Source organism: Ornithodoros turicata, chromosome 1 (genome assembly GCF_037126465.1).
Source record: "Ornithodoros turicata isolate Travis chromosome 1, ASM3712646v1, whole genome shotgun sequence".
Taxonomy (NCBI): Eukaryota; Metazoa; Arthropoda; class Arachnida; order Ixodida; family Argasidae; genus Ornithodoros; species Ornithodoros turicata.
In genome coordinates, this window is record NC_088201.1 from 66,079,589 (window position 1) to 66,099,912 (window position 20,324).

The 20,324-nt window shown below is 46.4% G+C and overlaps 1 protein-coding gene across 1 annotated transcript in view; it reads left to right on the forward strand.

The window, feature by feature from the left end:
• Positions 1-2,758: 2,758 nt before the first annotated feature.
• LOC135378346 (luciferin 4-monooxygenase-like) overlaps positions 2,759-20,324 on the forward strand; it is a 112,146-nt gene continuing 94,580 nt past the window's right edge. Inside the window, exon 1 of the mRNA XM_064611363.1 lies at positions 2,759-3,054. Within this exon, the coding sequence (XP_064467433.1) occupies positions 2,932-3,054 (123 nt within the window). The 5' untranslated portion in view covers positions 2,759-2,931. The remainder of the gene's footprint in view (positions 3,055-20,324) is intronic.

Sequence of the window (20,324 nt, forward strand, 5' to 3'; positions counted from 1 at the left end):
ATAGATGGACAGATGCACCCTCCGAGGAAGGCACCCCTTGAGGCCCATCAAGACAATGTTGAATAACAGGTGGCTAAGGACACTTCCCTGAGGAACTCCCTGTGGCACAGTGATCTTTTCCGTGTCCCCCTCGCCTGTAGTGACGAAAATCTTCCGTTGACGGAGGAAGTCGGAGAGCCACGTCAGCGCCCTATGAGGCACCTGGGCTTGCAACAACCCAAGAATAACACAAGGATGGCTTACGGAATCGTACGCCCGATTGATGTCCAGGAAGACAGCCATCGCTATTTTTCTTCGCGCCTTCGCTTCTTCGACCGAAGAGACTAAATCGAGCACCGAATCCATGGAGTTACGGTGCCTGCGGAAACCCGCCATTTCCTGAAGAAAAACAGATCTTCGCTCCAGCCACCACTCGAGCCTGTGCAGTATCATACGTTCAAGGACCTTGCCTAAGCAGCTGGTGAGGCTCACGGGTCGGAAAGACGCCAGATCAGAGGGTTGTTCCCCGGTTTCAGGATGGGGACTACACGTGCCTCCTTCCACGCAGCAGGGACCTGCCCATCCCTCCATGACGTGTTATAAACCTCTAAGAGCGCCAAAAGGGATGCGTCGTCCAAATTGCGGAGCGCCACGTATGTGACCTTGTCTGGACCCGGCGACGACTTCTTGTGGGAGAGTGCCAGCGCAGCCTTGAGCTCGGCAAACGTGAGGTCTGCGTCTATGCCAGGGTGAGACACTGACGGGACTTGACTAATAGCATACTGCAGCTCCAATGCATGGCTCCGAAAGGCTGCACATTTAGCTGCCTCGGACCTTGCTGCCAGAATTTTGCAGAAGTCGTGGGCAACTTCCTTCTCAGGCCTAGATACTGAGAGTGCCAGAAATCTGAGGGGGTTCCTCGCGGGAGGAGTTTCGCGGAGACTCCGCGCAATCCGCCAGACCTTCGCAGGGCTGGAAAACGGAGTCAGAGACGCGCAAAACTGACGCCATCTTTTTTTTGTCAACAGCCTCCAAGGTTTTCTGTACCGATGCATTCGCACAACGCGCGACTTGTGCATCTGCAAGTTGGCCGGATCACCGAGCCTTCCGCTCTGCCCGTCTCCGAATGGCACGCAAACGCTCCACCTCCGGATCCGTACCTGCGTGGCCAGCGCTGATCTTTGCAGTCATGGTGGAAGACGTCAGAGAGTTCACAATATGGCCGGTAAATTCGCCTGCGGTCATTCCCACGCGCACGTCCTTTTTGCACAGTTCACGAAAGGACTGCCAATTTGTTAACCGTACGGTTCTGCGGCTTGCCCCGGATGCGTACTTGGAGTAGGAGACAAATATGGGAACGTGGTCACTACCTCTTCCGTCCAGATCCGTGGACCAGGTCAGGTACGGAAAAACGTCCCTCGAACAAAGCGAAATATCTAATACGTCTGTTGAGTAGTCCCGGCGGAGGAATGTTGGAGACCTGTCATTTAAGACACAAAGATCCAGGTCTTCAATCATATCGCACCACAGGGACCCCTTGCTGTCTCGTCTGCGACTCCCCCACAAGGGGTGATGAGCGTTGATATCCCCAACAACAAGGAAGTGATCACCCACCCCTGCCAGGGCTAGTGTTAGGTCATGGGCTGTCGTCTGGACTGACGGCGGCACGTACACGCTGAGAACAGCCAGTGAAAATTTCCCAAGAAGAATCTTGCAGGGGACACAGTCGAAAGGCAACTGACTCGCCGTGTGTACTTGCGTCACAGCCAAGTCTTGTCGCACACATAGCACTATCCTCCAAGATGACACCCCCTGCTGACCAAATTCGGAAGTCTGGCTTCACGTATGCTTCACAGATGGCCAAAATGGGAGTCCGGTACTTCAATAAAAACAACTTGACTGCCGCATAGACTGCTCAGACTGCCTCATTCGCGGAGGGAGCGGTGTGCTTGTATGTGCACCAATTTGTGGAACCGCAGCGGCCCTCTGGACGACATCCGTATCGGTCTGGCGCAAGGGAGGCGAAAACGTCTGGGGGTGCTGGGCATCCAGGCTAACCGTTGGGGAATGAGTAGCATGTTGCTTGAATATTGGGAGAATGTAACAGATACAAATATCGTATGACACAGTATCGAAATAAGAGATTTTTCACAAGGGATACATGAAACACTGTCACGTAGTATTACAACACTTGAACATGAACACATAACACTTTTGGGGAGCATACAACAGAGTGATTTGTAATACGCCTGATTTTTTTTCCTTTTTCTTTTTTTGCCGAAATGAGACTACATTTGGTGAGACATCTTCGGCCGAACTGGGGGGGGGGGGGGGGGGAGAGACATCGGCCGTAATGATTCGTGCTTTTACGTGAAAATGAAATAAATAAAATAACGACATCACGTATTGGCGAAGTAAAGCTTGATTTCTTGACTGACAGCACCCCAAACGCGGTTGCCCTGCCTTGGGGTCGTAGGAATATGATTACATCATTCCTGGATCACCTCTGCTCATTGTTCCAGGGATTGGATGTGTCAACAGATTTACGCCACATTAGACGTGATTTGATCGGCCGTAGAATTATGGCCGGAAAAAGTGATAATCATTGATGCCGTGACTGAGACAAAATTGCCCACATACTAAAATGGGCTTCAAGCGACAAATTCAGAAGATATCGCCTTATTTGCTACTGTAAACGCGTGCAGTCACGCTCTATCTGTTTGCCGACGTTATCTCACTTAACAGAGGAAGGCTTCGACGGCAGATACACCCACGTCATGCTACTATTTGCAATGTTTTATTGCAGTCACCCACAGTAAACCCAACCCCCGGATCTTTTGTTGCACCCAATTTCCACATGAACTTCTGCAACCTTATAGCGGCATCTTCTGTTTCACACGAGTGCTTCTGACAAGCTAGCCTTCACTTGCCATCTTCTGCGCCTAGAGGAAAATGGCCGTCGTTGTCGAGGATAAAGTAGTGAAATCAACGTGTCAAGATCTCAACATTCCCGATGTCGATGCAGCAGAGTTCTTCGTGGAAAAATTTCGGACCTTTGAAGACCGCACCGCACTGGTGAGTGTGTTTCCCAGCCAACTTTACCAGTTTTTCCAGGTACTGATTGCACGCTTTATACTAGTCCACCTCGGGTAGAAATTCCACACACACACACACATATTCAGCTATCTGTTTGGAGAAGACACAAAATGCAGGGTAGCTCGTGAAAAATAATATAGAAACGAAAACACTGAGACAGATGTACACAACTGTTGTGTCGTCCATATGTGTTCCTCAGTCTCGTGGATTTCCTTTCTATCAGTATCTGTTTATTGATTGATTGACTTACTGATTGATGCTCTGAAAGCGAGCATTACAGAGGGGAGTGTTGATAATGTTCCGAAAATTATCAGTATTAATACATAGAAGTGAAGGTGGTAAGATGGCTCCAGTCCGTACTTGTTTTTCGCAAAAATGATTTCAAGAATGCGTCTGTCCTACAATGGGGTGGAATGCGTACTTTGTGTTGATGGTCGACACGAGATTATATGTACGATGAGAAGGATTTCTTTTGTACGAGCTAATGGATAATGGTTCTACTGATAATGTAGATTTCATTGATGTGACGCTTGCGATTCGACTGAAGTTGGATAATATGAAGCGAATGGGCACAGTCTTGGACACTTTCAAGTCAGTCGATGAGTACTGAATGGTCGGGGTCCCATGCAAATGATGCATACTCTACTTGGCTGGATTTTTAAAGTGACAATTTCAAGTTGATGGGGGTCATGTAAAAAAAATTTTGCGCTTTGTCGTGTGCGTTTTCTTTCTGTGTGTTTGTGTGGGAGCGTAGGCACATGTGCGGTTCTCGTTTTCATTCCATAACCACGCTATTTTCTTATTGCACGTGCTTGAAAATGATACCTCCCTTACCCGTTTCGTAACATGGCTTTCTATGACCAGTCATCAATGTGAGTCTGGTATCGGAGGCTGGTATTCATGGGCTAGGTAGTTGAGCCCCGTACAACAGATGCAGGCCTTCCGCACCTACTCCTGCTCTCACCCCTTCTGCAAAGGGCCAGTGAAGCGCCATAGAAGCGATGAATGGTTCATCACATCATCATTCCATGTGTGCACATCCATAGGCACGAAGCTTTCATTTTGTCGGGGGGGGGGGGGGAGGGGGGGAGGCGTTGCGGGCTTCGGTCCAAGAGCGAACGCAAAGTGCGTAAATGTATGTGCGTGTGTGCGCGTGGGGGTGGCGGGGGGTGACAAGAGCACGGTTTCCCCGATGAGCTCCTCCATGTTATGCGTGCATATACGGCGCCGAAGGGGCATCACCGGACTTCCCTCTTGCACGGCGACTTTTACGCGTTTACTATTGCCGCACACGGAGTTCCTAACTTCTGCGCAGGCAAAATTTTCTTGGATACGTTTTGTGGTATTTCTGTTACGCGCTTTGAGTACACTCATTCCAAAACTCGCAGTGATCTGTGTCCTATTGACATGGGCCAGAAAGAACAGATGTAGTTGTTGTAGGTAGGTTGTGGAAACTCTCCCCAGAACGACTAAAGATTGTTGCATGTGCGTCTCGCAATTTTTATTCGATTTCTACACTGAAATCACGAGTGAAACGAAATGAGATTTGGAACAATTCCTACGCCGTGGTGAAAAATGCGTTCCTTCGCACTGCGTACCATCCCATGAACTCGTCTGCAATGGTATCAAGGTTTAATTCGCGGGCGAGCTCTTTGTGGCCGTACAGAAGCGTCGTGTGGTTCAGTCGGGCTTGGGACATTGTTTATCTCAAATATGTTTTGATGCGACGGAGGCAGGAAAACGATTTTTCTGACGTGCAAGACGTCAGTGGAATGGTCAGTGCGACTTGTAAGAGTTCTGTCATTTCCGGTAAAAGGTGTCTCGCATACGGCTGCCGTCATCGCCCGAGAGGAGTTCTACAACATCTTGAAATGCTTTCAAGGGCATGACGCAACGCTGCTTAGCAATATTGATCGCCATGTCCAGGTGTAACTCAAGACGTCCCTCATCAAAATCGGCACCGTAAAAATTAGAGATGTACGTGCTGTTGCTTCTCCCTGTGACGAAACTCTCTATGTGCCATATGCTGCCACATAATTGGTGGGGATCTATCAACTACCGATGATTGCACACTGTCGACCCGCTGTCGATACATGTCTTCCACTGACTGGAACGCGTGAGCGTTCGATCCCTCATCATACCGCCGGGGCACCTTTGTTTGCCTTGAAACCGGAACACATGGCTCTTCAATGGCAAACTTCTGGGTAGTTACTTGTGTAATTAGATAATTATGTTAATAGAATATTCTGAATAACTTTTTCGCCTCCAACAACAACAAATAAGTTAATGATAATGAATGGGGAAATTCGCCACGTAAGGTGCGGCCCACTACCCCAAGGCACAATGGGGCAGGATGTGATGTGTCCTGATGATGAGGTGATGAACGATGCTAAATAGGGATAGTCAGTGGAGTCAGTAAGACATCAGAACGGTAGGCAAAACCACAGCACACAAAAACACACACACAGCACACAGGTACGCAGGCAGATCATAGGGTAGAGAGGAGACCAGTGTCCCGGAGAAAAATCTTCAAATACATACTCAAGAACTTGACGATGTTTCGCCTCCGTTTGCCCCGTTTCGTTCGAGAAGCCGTGCCTAAGTTCAATAATACTCCCTTTGACGTTTTCCACCATTTGTTCTGCTCTGTCAAATCTCAATCCCGGTTTCTGGAAAGCTGAGCTCACGGTCTCTAGTCTTGAGAACACGAGGGTCAGGAGCCTGAGCATAAAAAACGTCTCGAATCTTGATAATACCTTCGCGGACCCACTTGATTTCGCTTCGGCCTCATTTCGTTCCTGTGATGCAATCTCATCAAGAAATGTCATCAGTGGCTGTAATTCTGAACGCCTTCAGCGTGTGGGCAAAATTTTCGTAAGCTTGTGTTTCCGTCCTATTGTTCATACTCTTGGAACGCATGGAGGCGCTCTGCAGCAACAACAACAATAGATGACGACGATGAAATGGGGTGTTTCGCTTTGGAGAGGACATGACGAAGTTTATCGAGTTCGTTATGACGCCCAAGAAATCACGACACATGTCCAATCGCTGGCTCATGTCCTGATGCGTTAAGAACATGCGCGACACAGTGCACGTATATCGCTCGGGGCTCTTCATGTCGTACCAGAGCTTGACGTCCACTGTGCTGCCTTTTCATGTTTGCCACGCCGTCGTAGCACTGTCTACGACACTTGTCAATAGGAAGATTGAATCGACGTAGGATTTGTTTCAAGTTGACGAAGAGGGTTGTCGCTCTGGTGTCTGCTGTACTAAAAAGACGCAGAACGACTCCTCAACTTTTAAGTTTGCTTGCACTGTTCGGAAGCATATTGACATTTGTTCCTTGACGGATATGTCTGTCGTCTCATCCATGATCGCGGCATAATGCCCCACTTCACGGATTTCATATTTGTCAGGGAACGAAGTACATCATGAGTCATCATTTCCAACTGTTCGTTTAAAATGTCGTGCGAAATCCACTTGAATTTCGTGCGGCGAAACCACGACTGCACCTCCGGTACATGATTTGCGCGAAGTTCTAAGAGCTGTTGCGGATTGTTCTCTTTGTCGTCACGGCCGCGTATTGCCAACTCTTGGCAAGCTAGATACTGCAGAGGCAGAGACGATGGTGTCGTTACTAGTGCATTACTAGCATTCGATGCAGTCCTGTGAAAATTTGTCTCTTCATGTGGCCTGAAATCTCTCGAGAGCTTTCTTCCAGTTGCTGAACCCATTTACCACAAAAGTCCGTGTAGAATTCTTGTCTCTTGAAGTATTCGGAAGAGGTAGTACGTTCATCTCCGAAGCAACGCGGCAAATTGCACGGAACGCCTTTTCTTTGTCGGTATCATATGAGAGCTCCCAGCTGGACTCCTAACGTCGCCCTTTTCTTCCCTGAGGGCATTCAGTTGGGACAGCAGCTTGGTTGGAGGAAGTCGTTACGGCACCATCTGAAGAGCCGCGGCTATCCTCGGTAGTGCGTAGGTACGTAAGTACGTAGCCCGATCGAAAAATCCATCAGAGCCAATCCTAATGGAACCACTAGGGCAATAGACCTATCGTAATTTCCGACATCTCCAATAGGACTAACGGGTTAGCGGTTTGATGGGACCATTAGGTCCTAAGGGTCTAATGGCCTGCTGGGAGCGCCACAAAAGTAAAAAAAAAGTAAGAAAAACTGTTTCTTTCTGTCTTTTTTCCGACTCCTGTCATAACAGAATTTAATTTCTCTTGCGTGAATTCTTGCCTTCGTTTCCAAGACTTTTCAAAATATACAATACGCGCAGCATTTCAAGAAGTGAACAGAAAAAGTAAAAGATAAAATAACATAAACGCTCTCCAGAGCTGAAGGACCAAACCCTCACTTAGGATGGCAATGTCCATTTCCTTTGATGCATTGGCAGTGGATGCAGACAGCACATATATACTATGCTTATAGCTTGTTCTCCGTGATTTTGCGAATCCGATAGCCCTGTTTGCTGCCGCGGTTAAACAGAAGGGGTGAGGTGTCTCCATTTATTTAATTTACTCACACGCAACATTGAAGTAAGGAATGGATTGGGGTATTAACTCAAGACTACCACAACGTCTGTGTTTTTTACTCATTTTGGTTTAGAGACTCTGTAGATCCATCGAGAATCGATCTTCTGTAGTGAAATCGTGCGTTTTTTTTCTCTCTCGCAACACTCCATTCCATCAGAGAATTCCGTCAAGACTAGGAACATTTTTGAAACTGCCGACACGCGACATCCGGCGGATATACAGAAAGCGACGTCCACCTATGAAGCACCCAGTCGTTTTGTGGATGCTTATGGTACTCGCGCATCGCACGTTGTCTTTTATAGAAGATGGTTAAAAATCGGGCTGTTCGGTATTTCATACTTTAAACGAGCATGGAAATGATCGGAATAAAATATGACGGGAGAAGTAGAAATTACGATTCTGAGCCCTGTGATACATATTCGCACAAAAAGTTTGAGCGTAGCGCGCAATCCTGGAGGCGAGGGAGCTTTGAATCTCGCGGCAGAAATGCCCCCTCACTCGGCTGCCAGCCGCTGACGTCATATGGCCGCGCCGTCTTTTTCTTTCTTTTTTGCGATTTCTCCGGCGTCGCGGCGCCGGCAAGCCGACCGAGCAGGAAGCGTTGTTGTGCATCGGACGTCGTGGAAAGGACAGGTGATGAACTGAACACTCTTTGGGCGACACGTCTGCTCTTCTTGACGAAACGTGACGAAACGTTTTATGGAGTTGGAGCCTAAGCTCTGCCAGCTTCGATTTCGCCACACGAATGTACCGGAGGCTGGTAAGTGATGCTCCAAAGTGTGAACGAACATTCGGATTGAAATAGTATAGTGCTTCCTCTTGGATACAAATGCATAGTCATGAAGACGCGGTGCAGTGACCAGTGTTTTCACTTGAAGAGGTCGTCGACCATCATGACTTCTCCGTGTTGTAGTCAACACTATGGGCTCTGAACCGCATGGACACTGGCATCTTTGAGGCGAAAGAGCGGACCGATGAATCCATAGCTGTGTAACATTGGGCTTACCATATCTTACTGATACCAGGAGTGCAACGTCTCCACAAGCACAACAACATAGATACCAAAATAAAGTCAGTAGAGTTCATCTGCTAGCGATCTATGGGAAACCCCAAAACACATGGCCAAATAAGCATTTTCTTTTTTGAATGGTCATACGCAGCATACAACAATGGCACATGGAATAAACCTCCAACTGACAGGAATGTATTTAGTCGTATGATATATATGCTGCACACACAGGCACAATACTGTTCACTAATTAACGACACCTCAGCACAATCGGAACAGAAACCACAACCGCGTACGACCCCCTCAACCCGGGCCGTCACGGCAACACAGAGGCCTAGCCACACCTTTTACATTGCCCGCAGTCTTGTTTTATGCAAAACGTACGAGACAAATCATGTAAGAACGCAAGTGAATGTCAAACAGCCCCCCCCACCCCCCGATCTCAGTCGGTAAGTCGCCACGATTCCGGAGCTAGCAGACGATTCTGGCGGGGAGCGGACGCTTCCGGCAGCCAATCAAGTGATCGGCCGCCTGACGTCACCCACGCCAGACTCGGCTTGGGGGAGACTGTCGCCGCGGAGCGCATTCTTGCTAACTAATTTTCTCAGGAAATTCGCGCTTTTCGAAGGAAATATTTTGCGTGACAGTTTATGAAGGTAGTATGTTCATATCAAGCGGTGCAAAAATATGTGTTCCAAATGATTACCATGCTCCTTTAAAAGCGATAAAAACCCCGTGCCGGGAAACAAACAAAAGGACGACACAGCACACAGCACAGACTGACAAACGAGATTTTTATTGACAGACCTGCTTCTTAGGGTGCGTTCCAAAACCTACTCGAGTCAACTCGGGAGTAGCTCTCTACTTGAAGCGCCGTTCCAAAACCGGGTCGAGTAACTCGATGACGTCACTACCCGCGTTCCAAAACAAGGTGGAGTAACCAGAGAGTTAACTCGATTCAACTCTCCTCGGAAGGCCGGTCAGGGAAGGTTCGCTCGAGTAATGACGTCATGCTTTTGTCGTCTGCTCTTTTCCCCGAAAGCGCGGTATCGAAACCAGCTGAACGTGTTGTTGTCGAACACTCTTCCGATGCGGATTGTGCGACATGTTTTTGAGGACCAGGCGAACGCCCAAAGACATGTGAGCCGGATACATTTCCCAGAACAAAGTGACTCTCGCTGGTGCGCTTTTCTGTATTGTCTTCATGTACGTTGCTTTTCCATTATCTATTTAGTATATGTTCACTAACAGCTGCCCTGCAATGTTTATTTGTTTCACTGCCTCGTAGCCACGTGGTCCTTGTAAAGGCACAGCTCTATGTGAAACGTTCAAAACTATATTAGGAGCAAACTCCCCGTCAAAAATTGTCTGGCGCGCTGCAGTAATTACCCGGAGTTCTCAGTGAATGACAGAGTAGAATTGCCGCTAACGGTTGCATTTTAGGGGTCTCCTTTAGACACCAGGCTTTGTCAGGTATCACAAGAGGGTCATGAATTGCATTTTTCCCAAATTGGAGTTCTCATTTCTCTCCCCGCTTCCAAGACTGAAGCAACGGGAGTGACGATGCCCTCATTCGCACATTGTGGTGTTTTCTAGAAGGACGGAAATCCCCGGACATGGGGGATGAGTGACCTGCAGCCTCTAACCAAGATACCCTTCATTGCAGGTGGCTAACAATGTGGAACTCGAGAAAAGCCCACAAATACGGGAGGATGAGATATGTGTATTTAAGTGTATTTTAAATATAAATACGCCTAAAACGGCATTTAAATATAAATATAAATACATTTTTCTTGCGTGTATTCAAATACGTATTTTAAATGCATGTATTTATATTTTAAATACAATGTATTTAAATACTGCCCATTCCTGGTAACTACATACACAAAGTGCTGAAAAAGCCAAATGCCCGCTGGGCCGACAAGACAGAGTTCAACTATGTCCGACGGGGCATGGTGACTCCTGTAGACAGCTCACAATACATTCCCAGTCATCGTTATCGTCGTCTCTGTAAAATAACTCTGACGCGCGCGAGATGAGAGCGGTGACGACACCGGCCTCCATCTTAACTCGGTCGGAGTCCCCCATGCGTTCCCAAAGCTACTCGACCGGGCGCGTACTCTGCGGTCACATGGTACAACTCGGTCATGTGACCTACTCGACTCGAGGGTTTGTTTTGGAACGGACCCTCAAATAACCTGAGCCAGCAACGCCCTCTTCTGCAAGGTTACCCTTTCACACCCTCAAGCCTGCCTGGACTTAGGAGTTGCTGACAGGAGGGACTCTTGATAAGTACTGTGCTTTCGAAAAGATTACCGAGAACCTTGCAGAAGAGGGCGTAGCTGGCTCAGGTTATTTAAGAAGCAGGTCTGTCAATGAAAACCTTGTTCGTCAGTCTGTGCTGTGTGTTGTGTCGTCCTTCTGTTTGTTTCCCGGCATGGTTTTTTTTATCGCTCTTAATACCTTGTATCAGAGTTCGAGGTAACTCGTTACTGTAACTAAGTTCCCTTTTTTGATAACTTGTGACTTAACTCGGTACTCTTGGGACGTGGTAACTTTCAGGGGAACTCGTTTCTTTTTCAGGTGACTTTGCCAAAGCAAGTTGCTTTTAATTCGCTTTTCACTCACGTACACATATTTCTTGCTTTCTCTCCGGTTCTTTCATGGCATTTTATGCCATAAAACGTGATATTCAATCAGTGACAGTATTCTATTCAGGAGGTAAGAACCGCTGCCATTGAAATGAAGCTGAACCATTGTGAGCCCGCAGGGAGTAAGATGCAAAGCGTTCGATTTGTTGGACATAAACGAAAGCGATCTAAGCGTGTGCGGTCTGAAGGAGTTCGAAAGGCGGACGGTCATTTTTTTCCGGATCTCCAACAGAATAGACAGCTTTGCGTTGAGTGAGTAATACACAAATGATACTGTTTTGTATTTTATATCGCTTTTATATTAAACTTGATAAAATTGTCCATTTCGAGTGCCGTTTTGGAGGCGATTTTGCCAAACGCGACCTCTCAGGGTGCAACAGGGGAACAAGGTACGGGGTTCAAACCCAGTGATCTTACTTCCAAATATACATATTACAAAATCAGCTTAGGACATCTTTAGTATTACTGTTATATCAAATGATATCAAGCCCCGAAGTTGATGAAATTGGCCACTTGGCCATTTCGAGTGCCGTTTTTGGAAGCGATTTTGCCGAACGCAACCTCTCAGGGTGCAACAGGGGAACAAGGTACGGGCTTCAAACCCCGTGATCTTACTTTCACATATACATATTACAAAATCAGCTTAGGCCATCGTTAATGTTATTGTTATATCATATGATACTAAGTCCCGAAGTTGATGAAATTGGCCATTTGGCCATTTCGAGTGCCGTTTTGGAAGCGATTTTGTCAAACGCGACATCTCAGGGTGCAACAGGGGAACAAGGTACGGGCTTCAAACCCCGTGATCTTACTTTCACATATACATATTACAAAATCAGCTTAGGCCATCATTAATGTTATTGTTATATCATATGATACTAAGTCCCGAAGTTGATGGAATTGGCCATTTGGTCATTTCGAGTGCCGTTTTGGAAGCGATTTTGTCGAACGCAACCTCTCAGGGTGCAACAGGGGTACAAGGTACGGGCTTCAAACCCCGTGATCTTACTTTCACATATACATATTACAAAATCAGCTTAGGATATCTTCAATATTATTGTTATATTAAATGATATTAAGTCCCGAAGTTGATGAAATTGGCCATTTCGAGTGCCGTTTTGGAAGCGATTTTGTCAAACTCGACCTCTCAGGGTGCAACAGGGGAACAAGGTACGGGGCTCAAACTCCGAAATCTGGATTTCATGTATACATTCTATAAAACCACCTTAAGGCATGTTTTATTTTATTTTTATATGAACTCATGTTAAGCCCCAGATTTGATAGCATTTTATTTCTTCTTTTTTTTGCCTTCGCGAGTGTTGTTTTGGAAGCAGTTTCTTGAAAAGCGGCTTTTTCTTAAGAGGTTTTTCTTAAGCGGGTTTCTTAAAGGGGCTTCGCACGTTTTCAAGGGTTCGATCTGCTGCCGAACGTTGCGGTAGCCTCTGTTACAATCCTAGTACAAGCCGTTCATAGTATCTTTTTAGCACCATGATACAACTCATTTGAGTCATTGTAAAGGGCCCTGCAGCCGCCTTTTCCAAATTTTGCGGGGGTTTCCGATGCAATCACAGGAGAGGGGCATAACATAAGCCATCGCGTCTTTATATGTGTGTAAAATGTCTGCCACCGTGATTAAAGGGCTCTGCTGCAGCCTTTTATGGAGTTTCCGGCCGCGTCCGTTATAATTAGGGTTTGTGGTTTTCGGCATTTATTTTCAACCCAATTCGGGGGGTGTTTATCGGCATTTATATGGGGGACTATAAATCGGATTTTTTCGGCATCTATATTCCGCCCAAGAAATAAATGCCCGAATACGGGCATCTATTTATTTCGCATGAAGGAAATCCTATTTTGTGCCAAGTAACAAGGAACCGAAAAGAAGTGAAGCGATTCATGGCTTCATTAACAATGTCTTTTATTGCCTGTGCCAAACCAGCAAACAAGGAGACTACCTCTTGTTGTAATAGATGCAAGCGTACATCATCATGCTCGCATCTGTCATAGCGGCTCGCTCCTTGCGATTAATAACACACAGTTTAGAGAACGCGCGCTCAACATTAGCACTAGAAACAGGAATAGCCAGTATGCTTAAGGTGCACTGCGATAACAAAGGCCATGTGCTGGAACGGGTCGTCCTAAACTGAATAGGAGATATATCTACCTGAGGGGCAGGGCATGCAGCATATTCGAAAAACTCGCGCTTTATATCATCCATACGAGATTCATTTCGTAGAACAAATAAGAATAAGTCCTCATACAGTGAAGTGCCTCGAAGTGCCTTGGAGTGCCTCATGAACGGAAACAAGGGTCACTCCAAGTCGTAACTGGAGGGGGGTAGATAGAGGAATATAAAGAACACAGAAATGAACTAGAAGGCTAGGGCAGGGGATCAGCGATCGGCTTTTGAAACCGTTTGGGAGCTCCGTACACTCGTGATCTCTTTTTAACCCGACAACAACAGACCACAAAGGTTCTGAATAGTAAATTCACTAAAGAGAGGTGTGCCACTAAGTACGTGTCCTGCCAAAAGGCGGTCACCGACCGCACAACAGAGCTGAGGTCATCCTCCTATAGGCGCTTAAGCACAACGAAACAAGGGCACAGCCCGAAGATAATAATAATAATAATAATTTATTTCACCAATGACACTTGGTGGGGGGATACAGACAAAAAGCTGCAAAAACTGCAGCTTGACGAGGTCTGACCCCCTTTGTACAGATAATGCCAAGCTCGAGAAATAGTCGACAAAGGGAGATTCCAAGGGCATTTCCTTTAACGGTTCCGCGAATGGCAGCTGTCAGGATACGAGAAATTCGGATTTTTTCGGAATATTCCGAATCTGAAAAAAATCATTCGGGGGGTGTTTTCCGGCATTTCTCGGAGAATGCCGAAAACCACGAACCCTAGTTATAATTCCAGTAGAATGGCAATAGCATAAGCCGTTGCGGATACGTATATGACTTTGGAACTATGATACAAGGGGTATCGACCGTTTTAAAGCGCTCTGCTGCCGCATTTTCCGTATTTTGCGGTAGCCTCTGTTACAATCCCAGTAGAAGGGCATAGCACAAGCCATTGATGACATGTCATTGGCAGCATGATCCAAGGGGTATCGCCCGTTTTGAAGGGCTATGCTGCATCCTTTTCCAATATTTGCGGTCGCCTGTGTTATGATCTCGGTAGAATGGCATAGTATAAGTTGTTGATAATAAGTCTTTGGCAGCATGATACAAGGGGTTTTGCCCGTTTAAGAGGGCTCTGCTGCCACGTCTTCCGAATTTGGCGATCGCCTGTGTTCTAACTCCATCAGAATAGCATTGCACAAGCCACTGATAACTTTCTTTCTTTCGCTCCATGATACATGGAGTGTTACCCGTATTAAAAGGTCTTGCTGCCGCCGTATTCGAATTTTGCGGTCCTCTCTTGCGCAATCCCGGTAGAAAGGCATAGCATAAGCCGTCATGAATATGCCTTTGGTACCATGATACAAGGGGTTTCGTACGTTTTAAAGGACTCTGCTGTTTCCGAGTTTTGTGGTCGCTTCTGTTGCAATCCCAGTAGAAGAGCATCATAAGCCGTTGATAATATCTGTTTGGAACCATGATTAGAGAAGTTTCGCCAGTTCTAAAGGGCTCAGCTGCGGTCTTTTACGGATTTTGCGGTCGCCTCCGTTACAATCCCAGTGGGCAGGGCAATAGCATAAGCCGTAGCCGTCTCGAATATGCCTTTGGCACCATGATTCAAAGGGTTTTGCCCGTTTTAAAGGGCACTGCCGGCGCCTTTTTCAAATTTTGCGGTCACCGCTGTTCCCAGTACAAGGGCCTACAGTATAAGTTGTTGATAATGGCTTCGCTATGCAGAATACACCAGTGACTCTTTGTGGTGTATTCCTTGGATACCCCTGCCATCATCGGGGTTGCAGAAAGGTTACTTTTTACTTTTCTGAAAGAAGTTCAAGTGATGCGATGTTTCAGAAGGAGCCTGTGGGTCATTTCTTGCAGGTACACGTGTAAGCGAATCATAGACTTCTCTATGCGTGCTGCACTTCGAGAAAAATTGGTTGATTACCATGAACAGTGAAATTCAAACGGCTTCGTAACGGATATGTATTTTCATCTATGACGTCTTTTCCTCAGACTTCAGCACCAGTGCCCGTAAGTGTCTGCTTCCGTGTAAATGTTCGCACTGCCGGAGCTTTTAGTCCGTTGCGCAACTCTATCAGCACCGAAGAACAACGACAATTTCTTCCTTGTCATTGTTGTTGTTGCTGGCACTATCATCAATACGCATAGAAGTCAAGATGCGGTACCCGGCGTGATAAGATGTCTGCGTGATTTCGAGTGGAGCGAACCATAGGGGGTATATCTTTATGGATACGCATATATATGGGTATATGCATTGGTGGCAAAGCTGTATCAGGAAATCTCATGAATCACGGAGGGGGGGGGGGGTTGGAAAAATCCAGCGGGAGTGTACACCTCCCTGGGGGGTGGGGGTAATGAAACCCTTGGAAAAGACTGCAATTCTAGCAAAGTACATTAGCGTAAACAGCTGAGCGGTATAGTTATTTAGCATTCGCATATACAATTCATCAATGAAAAACTTCACTTGACACACGAACAGAAACAAATGAGCTTCTTTTCCAAATGAGACTCTGAAAATTCGAAAGGCGTTTCAAGTTCTTCGTACATAGTTCTTCACGAACGATTATCCCAACGTTCAGGAGCACAAATTGTCGGTTTACACACTGTATTGTTGATTCTGCTTGCATTTTCAACGTGAAAAAGAAAAAAAAATCGGGGAAAGAGAAATAATTAAAAAAATTTCACACAATGACCCTCGTACTTAACTACTCCATCTCTTTCCCCCCCTTTTTTTCTCTGCGCCTCTCTGTGCTCCGTATAGTTTTTGGCGCATGATATCCGGAGAGGCTGCTGCTATGCTGCAAGCCCATAAACTTAGTGTAACAATTAAGATGATGCCATTCTCTGCACTTGTTTCCACTATTACTTCTTAATTATCACATTACTTACAGTGTAGTTTATCAAAATGCACGTTCAGACCAGATCGCTATAACTACTTGTTGAGGTTCATGAGTCACAAGAACTGCTCGAATGTGAATGTACGTACTTCCTAACGTCGACAGGAGCAGCACTAGATCGAGCAAGGGTAACAACAATGCCTGAAAACCTGTTTTCATTCCGAATTCTTCATTATTGGGGGGGGGGGGGGGAGCAGCTTTATTCTATTTAGTGGTCAAGAGCCCTCGGGGCACAGAATAGCTGACCGCAAGCCATGCACATGCGGCCCGCGTGTGTAAGAGCCCTGATTATCCTGATCTAAGCATTCCTTCACCTTAAGCGAGAAATAAATAATGTACTCGAGGGCGCGTAGCACTCCTTTAGCGTTATCTCCAAATCTGCTAATGAACAACTTTATTTTTGACGTTGGGGTGTCTAATCGCCACCGGCGATATTCTACCCTGTTCGAGTTTCTACTCCCCTATACAGGCTATACTCAATGCCAATCTTCATACCATGGATCCATACAACTGGTTATTGGAAATCTACAATAAACATTCGAGATCAAGTTGAAAGCTATAGGCTGGGATTGGCTTACATTTTCCACGCATAACTTTACTACTGAATACAACAGACATCTGTCGACGTCTGTACGCCGCTCATAGCCACAGTTACTTCGCGGCGCTAACACGCAATAAAAGAAAATAACTGAATACAACAAGATCCGTACGGTGCATCCGATGCACCCTACATTTGTAGTTGTAAGGGACGAATATCGCCTCGGTAGAAATACCTTCACCCGCTGGATCACGTCACGGAAATGTTTCCTTTCCAGGCGGGGGGCGGCAGACGTGCATTGTCATTTAGAGATGCGATAACAAACCATCGAGCGCTTTTCAAAATGAACCCACAGCAAAAAGCTCATTGTCGTGTTATTTTGGTTTCGTCACTGATTTTCGTTTCCCATACTTCAGCCAATCAAATTTTCCTACCTGCGAAAGGCAAAATCTGAGATGGGACTTTAAGTTAGAAACTGCAATATATCTGTTGTAATTGTCTGTTCTTGTGTTGTTGTAAACTGCCGTGTGACCTATCCACCTGCGACTATACCTACAAGTATGGGTAAACAGTATTGTAAATACACTCAAATAAAATCCACTCAGTGTTCTCTACTTCTTCACCGCCTCGTGTGTCGGTAACCTTGTGTATTCCTACCGACTGCTGGGATTTGGGAATATACACCCCTTTGATTCTGAATGTATTTAGTTCTGCACCAAAATATCTGGTCCAACGAAGTCGCCACAGCACTCGCAGACGCCAAATTGTCCATATCTTTCATTTCATTTAGTAATAACTCTGGATATAAACGTGATATCGAAGACGTCATCATTTAGTTACGTAGTCTGTATATCCATGGTTAATAGCTATGAGTCCGCTACCCATACCTGTTTCCCTTGCTACAGCCTGCGAAGTAGCGTTGTTTATTGACCCCCCCCCCCCCCCCTAGACCGGAGGTTGACGAAGGCAGGGCTGGAAGACGTGGCGGAAGTCGGCACGGCTGCGAAAAGGCGGGGTTGTCACCGCGGATTCCCTGATAGGAAGGAAGCGGGAAGGATGCGACCTTGCGGAGAGTCTGGAGCCCAATTGACGCATCGCGGAGCTGGTAGGGCAGCCTGCGGGAGTGAAGGGCGAGGAGGCAGGCGCCGAGAGGTTGGTGCTGGGGAAAAGTCCAGGAACGCCGGCTTGACGCGGTTTATGGATACGACCTCGAGGCGATCCGGAAATTTGAGGGTCACTGTCTTGTCTTGCCTCGAGTGTACCAGGGAGGGGCCGTCGTAAGGAGGCTGGAGTGGTCGGCGGATGGCGTCGTGGCGAAGAAAGTCATGGGTGACGGTGGAAAGGTCTGGGTGCACGAAAATCGGGTGAGAACACAGTAAATCCGAAAACACCCTTCTAAGTGTAAATGACATGTTCCAGGGCGCACTCCTTTTTGTACACCTCTCAAATGAGAGTGTTGGAGTACACCTTTTTGAAATGGTGTTTTCTACGAGAAACACCTCTTCTAAATGGTGTATTCTGCAATGAACACCATTTGAAATGGTGTGCAGTGTTAAAAACACCTTTTTACACCCATTTGTATCAGTGTTTTAACAGGAATACACCAATCCGCATGGTGCCCCTGACCAGAATGGCACGTGCAACAGGATGTACTGAAGCCCAATTAACACCATCCTGCGTACGATGTGAAGAGTTTTTGTGGACTTTCTGTGGCTTGAGCGAAGTTCGCGACTCCAGCGAAGCCGTAGCCACCTGTCTGCGATTTAGAAAAGCTGCGAGTGCAGGTTCGAGATCGCGTCGGGGCAGGGAAGTAGTACAGCGGTACACGTTTCTCTTGCTTACGGACAGAATGCTGGCAACAAAGAATGTACGAAATCGAAAGCAGGAATGTTGCAGTACGAATTTCTTCTCAGCATGTTGGAAATACGCCACGGTTTCTTTTCATCATTTCCTAATCAAGAAGAACGGAACGAAATTCTCATATGTGTTTACCCATCGCACGGCTTTCATGATCGACTGTGTCGCCGTGGTTTCATCTTAATATCAACCTTATCGGAATACAGAACAAGGAACCGGCATTTCTTTGTCTTGCTGACATGTATGCATTTTCAAACTTCATGCAAAGTAAACAACATCACTGTACTAATGCACCGTAGACAAGCATCCACTATGGGTGTTCTCTGTGAGAGAAAGCTTCTGTCTGGTGGCGCACACGTATCAACGAATGACTTGCAAAGATAAAAGTATCAACCAAGTTGTACGTGAATACCAAGAGCAGTGCAGAAAAAGAATACTTCACGTGCGAGAGCATGTTTGCAGCACTCAGATTTTCGCCGCGCAGCATATGGCATGGTAAGTAATTGCACATGTATGGTGTTAAGTGAAGACAAAGTGTCAGATATACACGTGTGTGCCACGGGTTTTCAAAATATATGTATCGTTCACGTAAGCCTTTGACATGCAGTAAGAGTTCTACAAACGTCACGTCATATGAGCACGATTTGTCATCACCAAACGAAACAAAGGCGTGTTCTCTTGAGTTCTTGCAAATGCCCATGTGTACGTTAACTTGTTCACCACAATTTTTTATGATTACTTGTGCCTCAAAGTTCGGACAAAACTCTCTAATTCCTAGAGACGCTACACTTCCAACGGAGCTTTTGTTCATTTGCAGCACTCACATACTACGGGACTATCGGAGGAGAAACTCAAAAATGGCATTACCTTGCAGACTACTAATCCACATTCCAAAACAAATGCTAAGTCACTCTTCTTGAGTAACAAATCCCTCTTCGCCTTCTTAGATTCTAAAATGCATCCTTCGTTCGTTCGACTCACGTTTGTAAACAAACTCTGACGACGGAAACTTTTTTGCCTACTTTTCTGAGTTGAACTGGCACAGTATGAGATAACCAGAAGACAAAATTAATTCCTTTGTCATGAAGCACGTCAATTTATGCATATGAAAAACTGAAACAGATTAACATAATGCGGTCGACACCGCAGTCCCTACGCTCGCTTTGCACGGGAGACCTGGGCCCGCTTGCACGAAACAATCCTAAGTGTAACACTTGGCAAGTGTTGCACTAACGCGTTAGTGCACTAAGTTTAGGGTTGCGGTTAAGTGGCTTGCACGAACACTTCGACGACCGCCCTAAGTCGAGTATTCTAAAGTGGATCGTGGCTACGAGCAGTAGCAGTTTTCGGAGACTCTCATTGGTAGAAAGAGAACTTCCGGAGTTCATCCCAGGAAGTCGTGCGTCACGGCATGTTTGGATTCTGGGAAGTCGTCTGCTTCTGCCGTCGCACGTAAACAGTTTGTAGAACCAAAATAAGGTATTGTACTATCATTGTAGCTGCAAGAACGAGTTAGGTCACTTGTTGCGTGCTTTTGTTAAATAAAATAAAGCCTGTGGCCCAAAGTATGTCTCGAATTGCTCGATGATTGGGAACTTATCGCCAACGGCA